The sequence below is a fragment of the Sabethes cyaneus genome, chromosome 3 (assembly GCF_943734655.1).
Source record: "Sabethes cyaneus chromosome 3, idSabCyanKW18_F2, whole genome shotgun sequence".
Taxonomy (NCBI): domain Eukaryota; kingdom Metazoa; phylum Arthropoda; class Insecta; order Diptera; family Culicidae; genus Sabethes; species Sabethes cyaneus.
Window position 1 is genome coordinate 98,900,660 of NC_071355.1, and position 18,619 is coordinate 98,919,278.

The window sequence follows — 18,619 nt, forward strand, 5'->3', positions numbered from 1 at the left end:
ATATTAAAAATTCATGATATTGACAGCATCTCAATGATATTGCTATTTCAATATCAACAGGATCTTAATGATATTGATGATATTGTTGATACTGATGATGCAAGCAGTCGAGAGGGAAAAAATATAAATGAGTGCGAAAAAGCTTTCTGTCAAACGTAATCCTTTACATTGAGATGGAAAAATTTTCGGCGTTCGAATTTTCAGTCGAAAAATTGCAGCACTGCTCCACAGTGACCTGGAACTTACTATTTTCACTCAGGTATCATTGAAGTTACTTGTATCCGGAATGTTAGTAATTTGCTGTTTTATCGATTGGCTAAATTTCATTCTGAAAGAAAAGATAGGCACTATGATTGTGACCAACTCTCCAATTCACCTCTATGTCAACTCAAATTTAATGTCAACACTGTATAAAGTCCGCAACGTTGTTTATAATTGAAGTGATAATAAAAACTCCTTTCCAAAACGTACATAACTAAATATGAATAAACATATATTTTTTGAAAGTTTGAATACAGAGGCTTTTTCCGCCTGATTTCGCACGCAATTTGAAATCTTGTTTTTACGCCTGTTCCTCTATAACAAGACTTCCCGGTTCCATATGGTATAAGATATGGTACAAGACAGAATGACAGCAAGAATTGCAGAAAACACACAGCAAGGCAACTGACAATTTAGGGTGTATTATCTGTGGAAACGCAATCTCGCAAGGAAATTGCTGGAATTATGCCTGCAATATCTACTCTTTGTCGCACTTTTAGTGCATCTGCTTCCCAACAAATCTGATTTTGCTATGATACCCTATATCACGTTTTTATGTGGAAATGTTTTAATAAAACTGTGCAACCGAGCAGTTTCAGCTACTTCGAGTTGGAATTTTGTGTCGCCAGTAGTTTTCGCCTGCCATCTGCAATGGCACTTAATAAAATTTTGCTACTGGAAACATCATCTGCCGAGTGCGCTGAAAAAGCCGTGGGGTAATTTGGAAACTTTGGCAAAGTTTTGCTTGGTGAAAGAGAGAGAGAGATGATAAAATTGTCAGATGCTGTTAATAGTAATTTAAATATTATAACGATCATGAACTCAGCCGGTGGAATAAGTTACGCGATTGTACCCTTTCCACTAGGCAGAGAATGGGTTATTGTATAGAATGCTTTTTAATAACCATTGAGGTGCACTAAATCCGTTTTTTTTTCCTCTTTCATTTTTTAGGTCTAGCGCAATGCCAAAAGATTCCGAGCCTGCAAATCCTTCCGGCAGCATCTGTCCAGCGCAAACCGGTGGGAGCGTCACTGCTATTGACCTGCCGACCCGACGTTCCCGATAGCACACTGATATCTGATCTGCGGTGGAGCGACAATCGCAACATGACTATACCGCCGAAAGCGTAAGTTGCCGCAAATCGTTTTCCACCCTCTCTGCCAACCACCCGTCAACCGGGCGGTGGTGGTAAACTTTAATTGTAACGAAGAGCGAACAAACTTTCAGCGGAATTGCATGCGTGCAGTGATAAATTGCGGACTTTCGATGGCAATGAAAGAGCAGCGGCGGGAAAGCGCAGTGAACTCTTCGTGGGTGGAAAGAACGATTCAATTTCACTGTGCGGTAATTTGCGACGAGAGCTTTTGGGAAAATTGCGGTATGCTTAATTAACTGTCGCAGCTCTCGGGGAAAATTTCACACAATAAACGTGCGGTTGCGAGAAATGCGCGCACTGCACGTGACGCGCTATTTCAGCGGTTGAGCGCTTAGAAAATTTTTTATTTCGATTATTTATTTTATTATTGAATGAAAACCGTCAAATAGAGTGCCAACAAAATAAAAGTAAGCAAAAAATAGTGTCAGGCGGCTACTTTTGTACTTTTGTACTTAATTAGCAGAAAATTTTTAAAAATGCGAATTACAATTTTAGTATCTTGAAATAATGGACCCCTCATTCACCAAGGGGCCCGATAGTTTAAAAAAAGGTTAATTTGTTAACAAACCTTGAATCGACTAACAAATACCACGGTTCTGTAAACAAGGACAGGGTTTTCAAATGAAGTAAATTGTTGGCAGCCATGTTGGATTTGGTCGCCATATTGGGTTTTACCAGAAAATCGCCGTCTTTGTCATGAGCCTCCTAACCGATTTCCATTTTAAGACAACAATTGAAAAGCTGAGAAAAAATGCTACAAGATAAAAATTAGCAGTCTTAGGCTCAAACGTCTTTCCAAGACTTGAACCTTCTTTATCGACAACCTTGCCAACCTGCTGTTAGAGTACAGGACAATTGCGGGGTCAGTGCAACGGTCTTACTTACTTTATCCAGCAACCGTAGTCTAGCCTAGACTCGAACATATGACGACTGGATTGTTAGACCAGCATCGTACCTCAAAGTTAACCAGGTGGTGGGCTAAATGAAACAATTCATTGTTTGTAGAAGAGTTTACAATTTTTATGTAATGTAAACTTTGCTACTGAAAACTAGTTGTTTAATCGGATTACTTCCACTACACATTAAAATTAATGAATGCTTCGTATAGCATTTTTTCTTAGTTTTCCAACGGTGACCTTCAACTTAAAAACAGTTGGTGCGTTCATGGCATAAAAAGCACCCGAGTAACAATTTGGGTTTTATTGCACTCTTATGATGGCATTTAAGACCAAAATTGGTCTTGAAGACCACTATAAGAGTACAATAAAACTCACATTGTTGCTTGGGCAATTTTGTGATAAAGTCCTATATGGCAGTAAAATCCAAGATGGCCGTCAATTTGTTTTCACTTCACTTAAAAGTCTCATCCTTCCTCTCTAAAAAATTGATAAAAGTCGGTCGGGGACTCATGACAAAAACGGCGATTTTCTGATAAAATTCAATATGGCGATAAAATCCAAGATGGCCGCAAAACAATTTACTCCATTTGAAAGTCCTGTTCTTCTTTAACAGAACCATGTCATTTGTTAGTTGTTTCGTAGCAAATTGAGAAATATTACATGTTATAGAACTGTGAGTTAATGACCCTCTATGAACTCTATCCTAATGAACTCTAATTAAGACAAACATGTTATAGAACTCAAAGTTTTCTAAAAATTCAAGTTTATTGAAACTACCGGGCCCCTTGGCGAACGAGCGGTCCACTGCTTCGAGGGACGAAAAGCGTAATTCTCATTTTTAAACCATTTTAAAGCTTATCAAGTACAAAAGTTCCAATATTTGAAGCCCTCGTGTCCGTTGTGGCCCCGTTCTTTCGAGAATTACTCAGAAGTAGGCTAACATGACGTAGGGGGATTAGGGGCATAATGAGCACACGGGGCGAAATGGGCACCCCTCTTTTCTACGAAAGTACGCATTTTGTAACATCATATGGCATGCGAAACACTGCTGTAGGTACAACAGCATCAATTTATCAAAAAATGAGTGATCTCTACTTTTAAAACACGGAGTTATATTAAAAAACTTAACTAGGTTCTCAGACGCCGAAAAAATTATAATTTTGGTGCACTACCAAATAAGCTTTCACGATCATTTGAATATCTTAATCTATCAAGTGCACACTGCAACATGATGTATACATTGTATCTCAAATTTCACCTTCATTGAAGTTTTGATTTTATACTATAATTAATGTAAAAACCCATTTTTACTTTAACTACTTGACTGGGGGCGAAATGGGCACCCTTAGGTGGGGTGAAATGAGCACTATGTCGCATTAACTAACCTGCAGGTTTCTTTGTTTATCGCATCAATGCTTGTTTACAGTGATGGTATGAATATACCATGAGAATCCGGAAGATATATTTGGTCAAAAAAGGCCTTGCAAGCGGCCTTGACCACTATAAGGTGAGACGCAATATCCACAAAACAAGTCGCCAAGTACCACGGCATTTTGCGGCAGACGTTAGTTCGGTATGTGGGGCCATACGAAAGGGCAATCTCGGGGCAGAAGGTGGACCAAATTGATTCCTTCAAAACTGTTTTCATTCCCGCTGCAGAACAAGAGCTGGTGGTCCATATTTTGTATATGGAGATTCGATGCTACGGTATTACTACCCGGCAGAGGGAAACGGAAAAGCCTATGTCTTCAACACTAAAACATAGCTAGCTTAAGCGTCATCCGAAGCATTTCTTGTGTGCTCCAGAGGCAACCTCCGCGGCTCAATTGGCTTTAAGCGGCTGGCGGTCAATAGTTTTTTCGACGTTTTTACACGTTTTATGTTTGTGTATGTATGGGTGTGTATGTGTATATGTATATGTGTATGTATGGGTGTGTATGTGTATATGTATATGTGTATGTATGTGTGTATGTATGTGTATATGCATGTGTGTGAGTGTGTGTGTATGTGTGTGTGGTTGTTGTACTTATATACACCCTTCAAGCATGTGTTTATAAGGGTGCTCATTATGCCCCAGGGGGTGCTCATTGTGCCCCACACACTGACCGATTTTTAGTTTTTGAAGCATGAATTTAAATTGCAATTTTCGTCATCATGCCAATTATTTTTCAATTTGTTAACAGTCTGCCTTTGATTATCGATAGTGAATGTATGTTTTGCAATGACGACACTTTAAAAATTCAGTCATTTTGGGTGCTTAAATCAGCCAACAAGTTAGGGTGCTCATTATGCCCCTAATACCCCTACCCCATTTATTCATTGTGAATAAAATGCCATATTTCACAATGCCAGTTCACTGATTTAGTTTGCAGTTCAGTGTTGCAAAGGTTGTTGTAATAAATGAAGCCAGATTCAAAATGGCGAACTAATAATTTGGAATAATAGGTGTATTTTTTCGAAACCAAAAAAAGATGGCTTTGCAAATCAATTTATTTTTGGTAATTTGTGATTGAATGGCTAGTTTTCAATAGTGTTATTTTTATTACGATGACGAAACTAAAATAAGTTATTGGAATTTACACATTTTCCTAAATTAGAACGTTAACAATGTGTATCCACAGAGTCATGAATCTTACCTTCGACATAACAAACGTTTAATATTTGCACCGTTTTATTCAACCAGCTATTATTTTAGATTAACTTCCCTTGTTTTATTATTCAGGACAAAACATTACTATCCACAGTACGATTCTAAGGGTCGAAAACTCCCAGCGAAGTAAGTGCGCATTTTAGAGTTTGATTGTTGTTGTATCATTTCCACCTCACCATAGATGCGTATTTCAGAATAATATTAATTATAAAATAATTGTTTTGCACGGTGGCAGCTTCATAGAGACATTGTGAACCTTGCAATCATTGTAGAAACAGCTCCACTGCAGTCTGCCCGTTATGGGACCCAAGAGATAATGCTTTGGTCGATTTTGAAAACGCTTGAGCAGACGCATCAAGCAGTTGCCGTCTGTTTTTTTTTGTTTATTTATTAAACCAGTGTGTGCTATTTGCTTTTTAAGACTTACTAACAACCTGATTTTCATGCATTATTTTTACTCATTGATCATCAGATATACCGAGAAGCTAATAGTTAAGTAAAAGCTTGAAACTAATTCAGAGTCCAAAGTCGGTGAAACTAGCCTATCTGCGTTCATATTAGTCGCTTGATGTTTATGATGGTACCGAACCAACATCCTTAATTTTGTGGTACTTGGTAGAAAATATCACAAGAAACAATTTAAGTTTTATTGCATCATTGTTGCGACTTTGAGAACAATTTTGATCACAAAAAAAACTCAAATTGATACTTGTAATTTGTTCTCATGACTGGGGATTCTTTTATCAGGTTTAAATTTAGTATTGAGAAATTTTCAATCCCTGCTGAAATAAGTATATTGAAAAAGGAACTCTTCAATTAAATTACTGGCGCCAGTATTTTACAGTACTCGGTTTCAGTAATTTAATTTTATGTGCAATGCATGTTAAAATCGTCAGAAACTATACTGATCAATCTAACTTTACTGTACGCTGTAATTGGACATCAAGCAGTTTTTTGGTAGACTTCAAAATGTGCCTTGCTCAGTCTTTCTTTCACCAAATCATATTCAAATTCAAACGCACCATGCAAAGCTAAGCTACACTAACCCCAATGAAGTACACACTCAATCAATCATTTCATTTAGGAAGTCGCACCATACCTAGGAATACGAATTCCAATTCGGAGCACATTCCATCATTTGATATCATCATTAGAGCACTTTCAGTTAGAAACATCAATCAAACTCTAATTATGTGCAAGCACGAACACTTGCTATCAATCTGTACATTCGCTAACCTCTTCTTCTAATCGTTAGCAACTGAGTCCTACACTAGTCCTACATCTGTTGGTGTATCTGTCGATATTTAGATCCCATTCAGTAGATTGAATACGTGTGGCTAGCTAATCCTGATAGCGTGAAGAAACCACGGCACACACATTCATAGCTGCTACACTCACATGTTTCCATCACATACCCCAGTACTGAACCTGTTTGGCTAAAACTTCCAATGAGCTGGCATATTTCGACCGATTGATTTGTTTGCTTAATCTCGGCGAAGGACCGAAAGTATTCAGCGAATAATGCCAGGTCCATTAGGCTTTTCCCTACAGCAACGTTAGCAATGGCAAAGGCGATGGCGGTGAGGAAGCAATTTGTGCTAACAAATTCCTTTATCAGTCGTCTCTTAGAGACCATAGACTAGCTGTGTGTGAATTGCTTAGTGGCGTCTTTGCGGCATCATCCAATTACATAGCTGAATTTCTTTCTCGTCCCCCCAGCTTGTCTGATGAGGAAGTTCTTAATCAATACGACTTTGCCAGCCTTTTCCGTTTTGTTCTGGCCAACTCCAAACATGTATGCTGTCAGAAGTATCCCTAATCTAATTAAGCATCTTCTAACGCTACACAGTCGTTCCCCGTTGCTCCGGCACTCCTGTGCCAGATAGATATCGAAACATACAGGGTGAGCTGAATTATCGTTGCATGACTGTACTGAAACCAACAGCATAATATGATACCACTCAGACCATCTGTAATGAACACTGACAGTGCACTCACATCCTATCTCCTTCGCTCATTCTATCACTATCTATTAAACTGCCTACCACTATACGTGTACAGATCGTAAAACTAAAATGCCAAAACTTTGGCAAAACTTTTTGAGTTTTATTACATTAACACATACATCTAAACCTCCGATCGACCCCAACTGCAACCGACAAAACCTTTTCGTTTCATTTATATTTGCAGAGCGGGCCAGTCATCTCCACCGATTTACACCGAGTCAATCGCAAGCGGGCAAGCGTTGGCGCTGATATTCAACTCATTGCAGGAGTCGATGGCCGGCGTCTATTACTGCGCGGCGTCCTACTCCGTTACCGAGCAACTTGGCGCGTTCGTTGCAGTGGAAACTTACGGTAAGTAGTAATTAAACTTAGGCTTCGAGAGTGATGGGTGTGTGGATGAACGTTTTGAGCTGCGAAATTGAACACTTGGCTTCCTTGGAGCGTGAATCTACTCGTGATCTTATCGAGCAGGAATATTGTGTTGAAAAGCATCAAATTTCATTTTAAAAATCAGCTGGATAGTTTGTTTACTATGTTGTTCAGCATTTTGTCATTGGATAAAAAATATATGAACGACATGAAGATTAGTTTTGTCTCATTTATGGTTTGCTTTTAGCCTGTTTCATAACGAGCAAAATTGCAAAGTATTGCAGGTATTTGCTTTAAACTAAAGGGTGTCACACATCAAATTGCATCACGGAAAAACCCTGTAGAAAATTACCAATCGTGTAATTTTTCTTGGAAATTTACTTAGGAGTAGTTTAGAGTGTATTGTTGACAATGTATTTTTATCGCTGTCAGTTTTTCGAAAATCGGGAAAATGGCGTCACCCGACAAGCAAAATTGATTTTACGCAAGTACCTGGAAAATCCTCAACTCTCGGGTACTTTTTGATTTCGACGTATTTGCAAATGAGAGATTCTCTTCGTGTCTCCTCTCTTCTGCTGTTTATGGCGATACTAATGCATTTTGACACATCAGCTTTGTATGAATCGATTGTCGGAGTCACTAGCTATCCAACTGTTTTGAAAATTTTCTTTTCATTGCATTAGTATCGCCGTAAAAAGCGGAAGAGAGGAGACGTGTGATTAAATGTTACTACGAAACTCTGAGCATCGAACAGCATCGAGAAATGCGGTCGGAATGGATGTTCTATTAGTGATCAGGATCACAAGCGCTTCGTAAAAGCGTTTAAGCCAATGCTTCGGTCAGGGATGTGGCCAAAAAGTTGAATATGTTCAAGTCCTTCATTCAGAGAGCCAAAGACTGTGTAAGTTGAGGCTAAGTACAGCCACGAGCGTGATATGGACCCCCTGAACCAATGCCCCAGGGTCGACCTTCTTAGTTTTCGTGGGTAAAGGGAAATGCTCGCAGTCGGTGAAACTCGAGATTGGTTTACAAAGGTTCAGAATTTTATTTAGCGTTCACACTCGCTTCTAGCTTCACTATTCCCACTTTCTTATAGACTATCTAACCTTTCTATTTTTCTGACGTTAACGGGGCCCCGTTTCCACGGCACACCTTCCTTTTTCCTCCAGTATCCGGACCACTAGCCCCTCCGTTTCGCTTCTCTCCTTCCGCTTCCACCACTACAAACTTCCGTTACACTGCGGCCCTTGCCGCCAAGTGATTCGTAGAATGGCCTCTATTACAAGAACTGGGATCCACTTAACTAGATTGTGGCCGACTCGGCGTAGGTCAAAACTCCGGCGTTGGTGATGAAACTTTCTAAATATGACACTGCGGGGTTCTGTAAATTGAAGCATGGACATATTTTCGCCTCCGTCAGCCTACGATCATCTGAGAGTGGTGTCCAACTTTCAGCCTGTTTTTCCTCTGGTGGCAGCGGGTGGAAACTCGATGGGTGGTGGACTGCGTGCTTGAGTTATACTGCTCTATTTCTATTCTTTAGTGGGAGGTGTTATGGGATCCGTGACCTATTTATATCTTCTGTGGGATATCTCGTGGGAGTACACAACACAAAACACAAAGCAAACGAATAAAATAAACAAATAAATCCATAATACCTTCACAGCGGAGCCTGCCGACCCTTACAAGTGAGAGGGACTGCATACGCATACGTAAGTGTAGAAGACTTCCAATCGTGACGAACGGCAAAATACGGTGGGGAAGTCACGAGTTGGAAACTGTACATCCAGATACTGACGAAGCCTCATTGTCTCATCATGGATGATGAGACTTACGTCAGCTTCCGGGGCTACTATTCTTCACCGCCCAGCACAAACAATTTTGATATTCCGAAGAAAGTAAGGAAGCAAAAACTTTATCAAGTTTACCAAGAAATACATAATTTGGCAAACGATCTGCTCATGTAGCAAATTAAGTGCGCCGTTCGTGATTACCGGGACTGTAAACGGGCACATCTACCTCAAGGCGTGCCTACAGAAGCGTCGGCTTCGAACGAAGCCGTGATGAACCTCCTGTAAAGTGTGAACACCACAATTAGATTTGGCCATATGATGCAAAATAGTTGTATATAAATAGTTGTAACAAACAAAGCCGTTCAACTATCCGACAAATGCAATGTTATTAGCAAGAGTCCCTTTTTCAGACAGATCCGTCTGCGAAAGACTTGAGAAATTACCGAAATAGGTAATTGGCAGAATAAAGGGTGATGATATCAAAGATCTCCACTGACGACGGTTACTCGCCATGGTTTTCACCTGTCACAAGGACAGCATCTCGTTAACATCCCATTGCGTTGACGAATGTTGCTTCTCTACAGATGTCGTTCGCTCCTCTCCTCAAGGTGTATCCGTTCCGCTTACACCTACGTTGTTGAATTTCTGTTGCTCTCGGCAGTTTATAACAATGGAGTTCCTCGCTGAATGTACAGTTTTCAGGCCACCAGGATGAAACCGCAGGCAGCCAATAATATATAACTGCAGTTTTTGCGTTGTTTTTGCCGAGATTGAGTAATATCGTTGAAGTTGTCTGCAAAATCTAAGAGTCTGCTGTTGTTGAAAATCATGCCTTTCTAATTGATATAACATACAGGACAATGTATCTCCTTACCGTAGCCTTCTACGCGACTCCAAGGGATCCGAAAATCAATCTGAATCGAGCAGGTAGCACAACATTCGTTCTAGACTAGCTTTGACTAGTTGCGTTAGTTTATCTGAAAATCTGCACTCGTGCACCACAACTTTTCGTTTTCGTTTGGTAGTATCGTCGTAGATTTCTATAATAGTATTTATAGAAGTTACGTTCCCAAAAAAAGATGCTCAACTTTGAAAATGCGAAGTCACACTTACTTACTTAATTGGCCTAACGTCTTATGACAAGGCCTGCGCAGTATAATTTCTCCATCTGTTTCGGTCCATGTCAACTGATCTCCAGTTTCACGGGCACCCAGTGCTCCCAGATCTCGTTCCACCTGGTCTAGCCACCTCGCTCGCTGTGCCCCTCTTCGTCTTGTTCCTACCGGATTTGACGCGAAAACCATTTTTGCAGGATAGTTGTCCGGCATTCTAGCAACATGTCCTGCCCAACGTATCCGTCCAGCTTTAACCACTTTCTGAATACTTGGTTCGCCGTAGAGACGCGCGAGCTCGTGGTTCATTCTTCGCCTCCATACACCGTTCTTTTGCACTCCGCCAAAGATGGTTCTTAGCACCCGTGGTTCGAAAACTCCGAGTGCTCGTCCTCTTCTAGCAGTGTCCACGTTTCGTGCCCGTAGAGGACAACCGGTCTAATTAGCGTTTTGTACAGTGTGCACTTTGTATGGGGGCTCAAATTGTTCGACCGCAAGTGTTTATGGAGTCCGTAGTACGCCCGACTTCCGCTGATAATACGTCTTTTAATTTCACGGCTGGTATTGTTGTCCTCTGTTGCCAGCGAGCCAAGGTATATGAACTCGTCGACTACCTCGAACTCATCCCCGTCGATTACCACGGTACTGCCCAAGCGAGCCCTGTCGCGCTAGGTTCCGCCCGCCAGCATATACTTCGTTTTATACGTATTTATCTTCAATCCAATCTTCTCTACTTCACGTTTCAGTCTGGTGTACTGATCTTCCACCGCCTCAAATGTTCTGCCGACAGCATCCACGTCGTCAGCAAATCAGATAAATTGACTGGATTTATTGAAAATCGTGCCCCGCATTTCGATCGCCGCTCGCCTTATAACACCTTCAAGCGCAATGTTGAATAGCAGGCAGAAAAGACCATCTCCTTGTCGAAGTCCCCTGCGTTTTCGTCCAAAATTTTCCATAGCTCTTGTCGGTTTACGCTATCATATGCGGCTTTGAAATCGATGAACAGGTGGTGCGTGGGGACTCGGAATTCGCGGCACTTCTGGAGGATTTGCTGCAGGGTGAAGATTTGGTCTGTTGTAGACCGATCCTCCATGAAGCCGGCCTGGTAACTTCCCACAAATCCATTGACTATTGGCGATAGTCGATGAAAGAGGACTTGGGACAGTACTTTGTAGGCGGCATTCAGGATAGTGATGGCTCGGTAGTTCTCACAATCCAGCTTATCACCTTTCTTGTAGATAGGGCAGATAATCCCGTCTTTCCACTCTTCCGGTAGTCGTTCCGTATCCCAAATCTTGACAATCAGTTGATGCAGACAGCCGGCCTGGGCCCATTTTAATAAGTTCCGCCATCCTTTCCCGCTGCTTTGTTGTTCTTCAGCAGCTAGATGGCTTCTTTAACTTCCCTTATCGATGGGGGTGGCACATCTTCGTCGCTTGCTGCACCAATGTGGTCACTTCCTCCGCTATCATGGTCTTCCGCCTGCACGCCATTCAGGTGTTCATCGTAGTGCTGCTTCCACCTTTCGATCACCGCACGGTCGTCAGTCAAAATACCTCCATCTTTATCTCTGCACATTTCGGCCCGCGGCACGAAGCCTTTGCGAGATCCGTTAAGTCTCTGATAGAACTTCCGTGTGTCGTGAAAGCGGTACAGCTGTTCAAGTTCTTCGCACTCCTTCTCCTCTTAGTGGCGCTTCTTCTCCTTGAAGGCTCCTTCTCCTTCTCCTTGTTAACGGCTGTTTTCACGGCATTCCAACAGTCCTCAAGAGGAGCTTCATCCAGCTCACCCTCTTCCGGCAGCGCGGTTTCGAGAGATAACGCGAAGTTTTCGGTGACCTCCGGTTCTTCAGTCGCCCTAGATTATACTGTGGCGGGCCGCGGTATCGCATGTTGTTCACAACAGATAGTTTTTGACGTATCCTTACTATCACTAGGTAGTGATCCGAATCAATGTTAGCGCCCGGATAGGTTCTGACTTCGATAATGTCTGAAAAGTGCCGACCATCTATCAGAACGTGGTCGATTTGTGATTCTGTCTGGTTGGGTGATCTCCAGGTGTACCGATGGTAGAGGTTATGCTGGAAGAAGGTACTACGTATGGCCATGTTCTTGGAGGCGGCGAAGTCGACAAGTCTTAGGCTGTTTTCGTTCGTTTGCGGGTGAGCGCTGAACCGTCCAATCACCGGTTTGAATTCCTCCTCCTGACCAACCTGAGCATTACAGTCCCCGATGATAATTTTGACATCATGTCTTGGGCAGCGGTCGTATTCACGCTCCAACTGCGCGTAGAATTCGTCTTTGTCATCATCGGTACTTCGAGGTGAGGGCTGTGCACGTTAATTATGCTATATTGAAGAATCGACCCTTGATTCTTAATCTGCACATTCGGGGGTTGATCGGCCACCACCCGATCACCCGCTTCTGCATCTTGCCCATCACTATAAAAGCTGTGCCCAGCTCGTGTGTATTGCCGCAGCTCTGGTAGATGGTATGACCATCTCTATACGTACGTACCATCGTTCCATTCCAGCATACCTCCTGCTGCGCTACGATGTCGAACTTGCGGCTCTTCACTTCTTTAGAAAGCACGTGGGTACTTCCGAGGAAATTTAGAGACCGACAGTTCCATGTTCCTAATTTTCAATCGTTAGTCCGTTTTCGTCGCCTGGGTCTTTGCCGATTGTTCCGATTAGAGTTATTATTATTTCTTACGGAGTCCATTGCTTTGGTTTTTTTAGTGGTTCAGACTTGCAAAGCCCGCAACCAACCCCACAGTATCTTCGGAGGGCCAACGTAGCTCGAACGAGCCCTCCTCCCCTGTCAGCATACGACCTTGGTTTCCACCGGGGTTGGTTACCCGATCTCCACCGAGGTTGCTCGTATCCCGGCTGGTACCACGAGGAGGAAGGGGTAGGAGTTGCTAGGTAAGAGGCTGTGAACCACTGTGGGGTCTATTTTATGCCCAGTGCACAAGACACCAATGGTACGCATTACCAAGCCGTCTACCAGCCTAGCGAAGTCACACATGTGTCACTATTTTGAGATTTGAAGTAAATATATTTTAGAGTGTACTTGATTTTAGTCAATCTGCAAAATAAGGTGCTAATCTATAACCATTTCAACACCAAATCACGTTTTCTTTGATATGCAAATACCTAACAGGAATACGATTAAAAACAGTTTTTCGAAACTGCCGTTGAATGGAAAATATTGGAAGTTGTCACACAAACCTCAGATTCAAAAAATTCTCCGAAAGGCTGTATCATTCCCAGTGCACAGAAATTTTGGAATATAGTTATTTAGTCTGTCTACTTTCACAGAAAAATAATACTTCATGAAAAACTTAAACTTCATTTTGTGTGTTTTGTCCCAATATTTTCCACTGTGCGTTGTTACGATGTTATCTGCAAAGCCGAGGCAGTTTCGAGCTGGGACCGAATGGCCGAAACACAAATGGCTGAATCACGAATAGCCGAATTCCAACAACAGTCACAGAAGGCCGAATCGCGAAAGGCCGAATCACGAATGGCCGAACACGAAAGGGCGAATTTTCCCGGAATGCCCAAACTTTTGGCTCAGGGAAACCCGGCAATATTGTTGATAAACTTTGGAATCGAATCAATTTTCGTGTAAAATATAGGTACGCAGATTGATTGGTAGAATTAAAGCTTGTTACATGTCTAGTGGCGATTCGATTACTTTTCAGTTTGCCGTAAATTTTTTATTTGTTTTGCGCTGTACAATTGTCAGACTACACTCGCTGTAGTGCCCGAAATCGGCAATGGCAGGCCTCACGATGCAGACTGTTTTTTACACGCGATCCGCTGTAGATCGTATGTAGATTTTCACCAATTGCAGAATTTTACGCTCAGAAGCCCCAAGCATTGATCATCTTCCTTCAGCGTCCATGATTCATGTCCGTTAAGGGTTACCGGGAGCATTATCGTTCTGTAGAATTTGTGTTTATGCGAGTTGGCATCCTTCGGGACTGGTTCAGCTGGTTACGTAATATGCAGAAAGCTTACATGTTTCTCGGTTCGAGTTTTGAGGGTCAGGGAAAAATATTTGATGCATCAGGAAAAATCTGGGAAAGTCAGGGAATTTTATTTTTGGATTTGAGTCGACATCCTGTTATTACTTTGATATAATTTTAAGCTATTTGGACAAGCTTTTCGAGGAAAATATGAGGCTAAATTCCCAAGTAACAATTTGGGTTTGGTCATAAAAACCTCCATAAAAATGCAATAAAACTCACTTTGTTGCTTGGGTTGGATGTTTCTAACAAAGACGAAGCTGAAATATATGTTTCCTTGCTTTTTAAAACGAATTATTTTAAAATCTTGGAGTGCTCGTGCTATAAAAATTTAGTGTTTTCAAATTTATATGGTGCACATCTCTGCTATGCGTGTAAAAGTAAAAGTATTCCTTCTTTTATAGAATATAGAAAAGTATAGAAAACACCAAGCAGTCTATTCAATTTATTTATTAATCTTTAAGAACTACTCTAAGCTGTTAAACGATGCTATTTAATTACAATTCGTATGTATCATTGTGACATGTCACCCTAAAATATCCTGCATACTAGAAGTTTGACATGAGAATGTTGAAAATTTGACTAGCAGCACGTTACTAGAAATCTATGCAGGTATATAGTTGCATAGCTGCGGTTGCAAACCTACCAGTTAAAATTTTAATAGCTGCGGTCTGTGCGCTCAACTATTTAGCAAACTACCAATTTTAATAAATTACCACCCATGCCACATGGTCTGGTCATCTATGCTACACGTCTGTATCATCTATTGACCAAACTTTTAGCTCGCCACACGGAGCAGTGTGTTGAACATTGTTTTCTCATTTATAGAATGCATTCTGCAGATATTTTTCCCATATAACCATCAGAAACTAGCAGAGCTAACTTTAATTTCCACAGTGATATGGATGCATGCATTTGTGATATTAGTGTTGGTACGCGACGGAATGTTTTATAGGAGATATTACTCCCGGCAGCAACGGTTGGCGCTCCATTTGACCCGCTGCCGGGTATATCTCGCCGCCACAGCGGGACGTGTCTTGGGTTAGCTCGATGGTTCGTAGCTTACATCGTTTGAAATTTTCCGTATCACGCTTTTTACTGTGGAATGCAATTCTACGACTGGATGCTACAATAGTACTTTTTACATTTTTAGAATTTCGACGGATGATGATGATGATGGAACTACTAAATGTAAGGTGTGCGATTTAATCACGAAATTCACTCAAGTTTAGGTGCTTACATTAACACTTTTTAAGATGTGACAAGTTTATATGTGATATATGTTCAAGTATTATACTTTTGCTACATTATATTAAAAGTTAAACGATATTTAGAGTTGCAAAAAAGTAAACTCTAGCGAATATGAGCTCATTGCTATATGTAACTGAATTCAACTATTTTAACTTATAAGGTTTAACCAATTATTTTCATTTTCTTGATAAAACTGTTCCTTCCGCACAGAACAGTTTTGTGCACGAATGTTGGTACTATCTGCACATATAACATAGAACAGCATACCGAGAGTAACATAGCTATGTACCGCTAGCTAGACTAGTTCAGTTATACTAGTTGTGCCATACGCAGCTGGGTTCATACTTTCAAAATTTACTTACTACGGACTATGAATCGAGGCTACAATAAATGATTATCGAGAGCAGTTTCCTTTGTTCATTTCCTTGTTCCCTTGCTCGTTGGTCCTGGCAGAGTTTGATGTCAGCGTAAGAGCAAAGGGACTACGCAGCGTATCCATAACTTTCAAAAAGCAGCTCATAGAATCTGGCATTGCCGCATTGGCGAACGCACTGTTGAATTGAGTAGCTGACCGTAGTCATTATGCTGTTTCCTCTTTCCATTCTAGCCGCTATCACATGGAAGAATGCTCCAGAGGACCAGCGACCGATCCTGGGCGAGGATTACATTGTTCGCTGTGAGGTGACAGCCAATCCACCAGCCACAGTAGATTGGCTCCGAGATGGAGATTCGGTAAGTTGAAACAGATTCCTCTTTTGGTTAGAGTCAGAAAGTGAACTTACTTTCTATCTGTGTGCGTCGTATGTGATTTACAGATTAGATCCGTTGGTCGATATGTCATCGAAAACCGGGGCCTGCTAATTAAGAATGTATCAGAGAGTGACGACGGTCTGTACACGTGTCGAGCTGCGGTGATAATGACAGGAGAACTGGCGAAACGAGTTATTCGAGTGGAAGTCCAAATTAAGCCAGAAGTGCAAAAGCTGCCACCTACTCTGGATGCCGTCGAAGATCAATCGTTCTCCTTCTTATGTAATGCCACTGGCAAACCCGTGCCTGAATTCCAGTGGATAAAGAAGAGCACCCAACAGAACGTGGCCGATATTGATAGGTATTTATTTCAGCACTGAGTACTTTTCTGCGAATAACTGTTTTTCCGATGTAGATTTTCTGTTAACCCTTTAACTGGCCAATTGGATATTAGCCGAGTGGATAAAGACGATCACGACACGTATACTTGTGTTGCTAAAAATGCCGCGGGAATTTCCGAATCGACCACTAAACTGAACGTGCTCATTCGTCCAAAGATCGTCGAGTTCATGAATATCACCGTATCTGAGCATAAGGAGGCTGTCCTTGCGTGCAGAGCCTTCGGTAGACCACCACCAGAAATTACATTCCGACGATTTGGAACGACTGAGGAATACTCAGTCGGTTTACAAGTCAGTGATGATCGTATTGTTCTGGATATGGACACTAATACTGAGACTAGTGAAACTATCGGTACGTTACGAATTTCCAAACTAACCAGGACAGACGACGGCTTATACGATTGTATAGCCCGTAATCCCGGAGATGTAGCGTACAAAGTAGGACACATTACTGTCGAGTACAAACCAAACTTCGACCATCTGAAGCTGCTACCACCGGTGTTTACGTGGGAACAGCGTACAGCCAATCTCAGTTGCTTTGCTCAAGCAATCCCCAATGCTACTATTGAGTGGCGCTGGAATGATCGCCGTGTCGTGGATCTGAGTGATTCGAACATGGAAGTTCAGAATCATGGCTTACGAAGCGATTTAATTATCAAACCACTAGATCATCGTTATTATAGTAGTTATAAGTGCGTAGCAACTAACAAAGTGGGTGATGCGTCACACATCATGGAACTTCGAGAAGCTCGCATTCCTGATGCAATTGTGCAAGCTAAACCTCGTTCCGTGAGCGCAACCTCCATGACTTTCGATATTATACCACCTGCTGTAGAGAAAGGGTTACCAATCACGGCCATTTCTGTGCAATACAAAGAAGAATTCAATCCTGACTGGAACATTGCTATGAACCGGACTTGGTCTCCGGACAGTCCTTACATTGTCGAAGGGCTGCGACCGCAAACGTCTTATAATTTCCGGTTTGCTGCGAGAAACGTTGTTGGTCTCGGACAGTGGATGGCCTACGTTACGCATTCGACACCGAAACGATCCGAACCGGAAACCCCGAAAACGTTGCACACACCGATCCAGGAAGAGGACGAAGAAGATGATGCCATCGTAGCATCCCCGTACGCCGATCATTTCGAGCTGCGGTGGAATGTGCCCGTAGACAATGGGGAACCCATTTCGTTCTATCGGGTAAAATACTGTCCGGTAAGTGTTTAGGATATTATACCTTCTGTCATCTGGTACTTTTACAATATACGCTAAAATGCATTTCGTGTGACTATTATATTTATGACATATTGCATTTCATCCTTCATGGCAGGGTTCGAAAATAAATGGTGTGTGGACGGAACTAGAGGGTGCTTGCATCGAGGAGGACATACCAATCGCGACGCACTATGAGATGCGTGATTTGCAGGCCGATACGTACTATCGGATAGAGCTGATGGCGCACAATGCCATAGGATTCTCGAAACCGGCTCACCTGCTGCTGAAGACTGCCCGAGGTGAGTCCAACAAATCCCTTGGCAGCTTATATAACGTTTACTCGGCTGGATTTGGCAATCCACCAGCCGGCGCTGGCAGCTTCGCATCCCAGCCTACGGATGTTTTATTGTTGTTTGTTTACTCTGTGTGTAGTTTTGTGTTCATTTATCGCTTCTAATATTCACCACTATCGATCTTTTACGTGACTTAATCACATCAGGGTGTGTGAACAAGTAACGCGAGAACTGTACGGAACAGATTTGAGGAGCGCTTGGTCGCACCGACGGCGGTTCACATCTTGATGCTTTTGCAGCTTAAAAATGTTACGTCGCACAGAATCTCTTGCCTAGCTTACCTGTGAACATGTACTTTTTTTTACAATGACCTTATGCTGCTGTTCATTATCTATTTCATTTGTATACAATTTGGCTTGTCTTTG

General features: G+C 41.9%; 1 protein-coding gene across 6 annotated transcripts in view; it reads left to right on the forward strand.

Annotated features, from left to right (window-relative positions):
• The window catches only part of LOC128741558 (fasciclin-2), a 144,457-nt gene that overhangs the window by 92,020 nt on the left and 33,818 nt on the right, over positions 1-18,619 (forward strand). For 5 of the 6 annotated variants that reach the window (XM_053837467.1, XM_053837468.1, XM_053837469.1 and 2 more), the window contains 7 exons: positions 1,213-1,387; positions 5,039-5,092; positions 7,157-7,323; positions 16,143-16,267; positions 16,351-16,646; positions 16,701-17,901; positions 18,017-18,200. In XM_053837467.1, coding sequence (XP_053693442.1) covers positions 1,213-1,387; positions 5,039-5,092; positions 7,157-7,323; positions 16,143-16,267; positions 16,351-16,646; positions 16,701-17,901; positions 18,017-18,200 — 2,202 coding nt within the window. The remainder of the gene's footprint in view (positions 1-1,212; positions 1,388-5,038; positions 5,093-7,156; positions 7,324-16,142; positions 16,268-16,350; positions 16,647-16,700; positions 17,902-18,016; positions 18,201-18,619) is intronic. The other variant, XM_053837473.1, reaches the window with a different exon arrangement.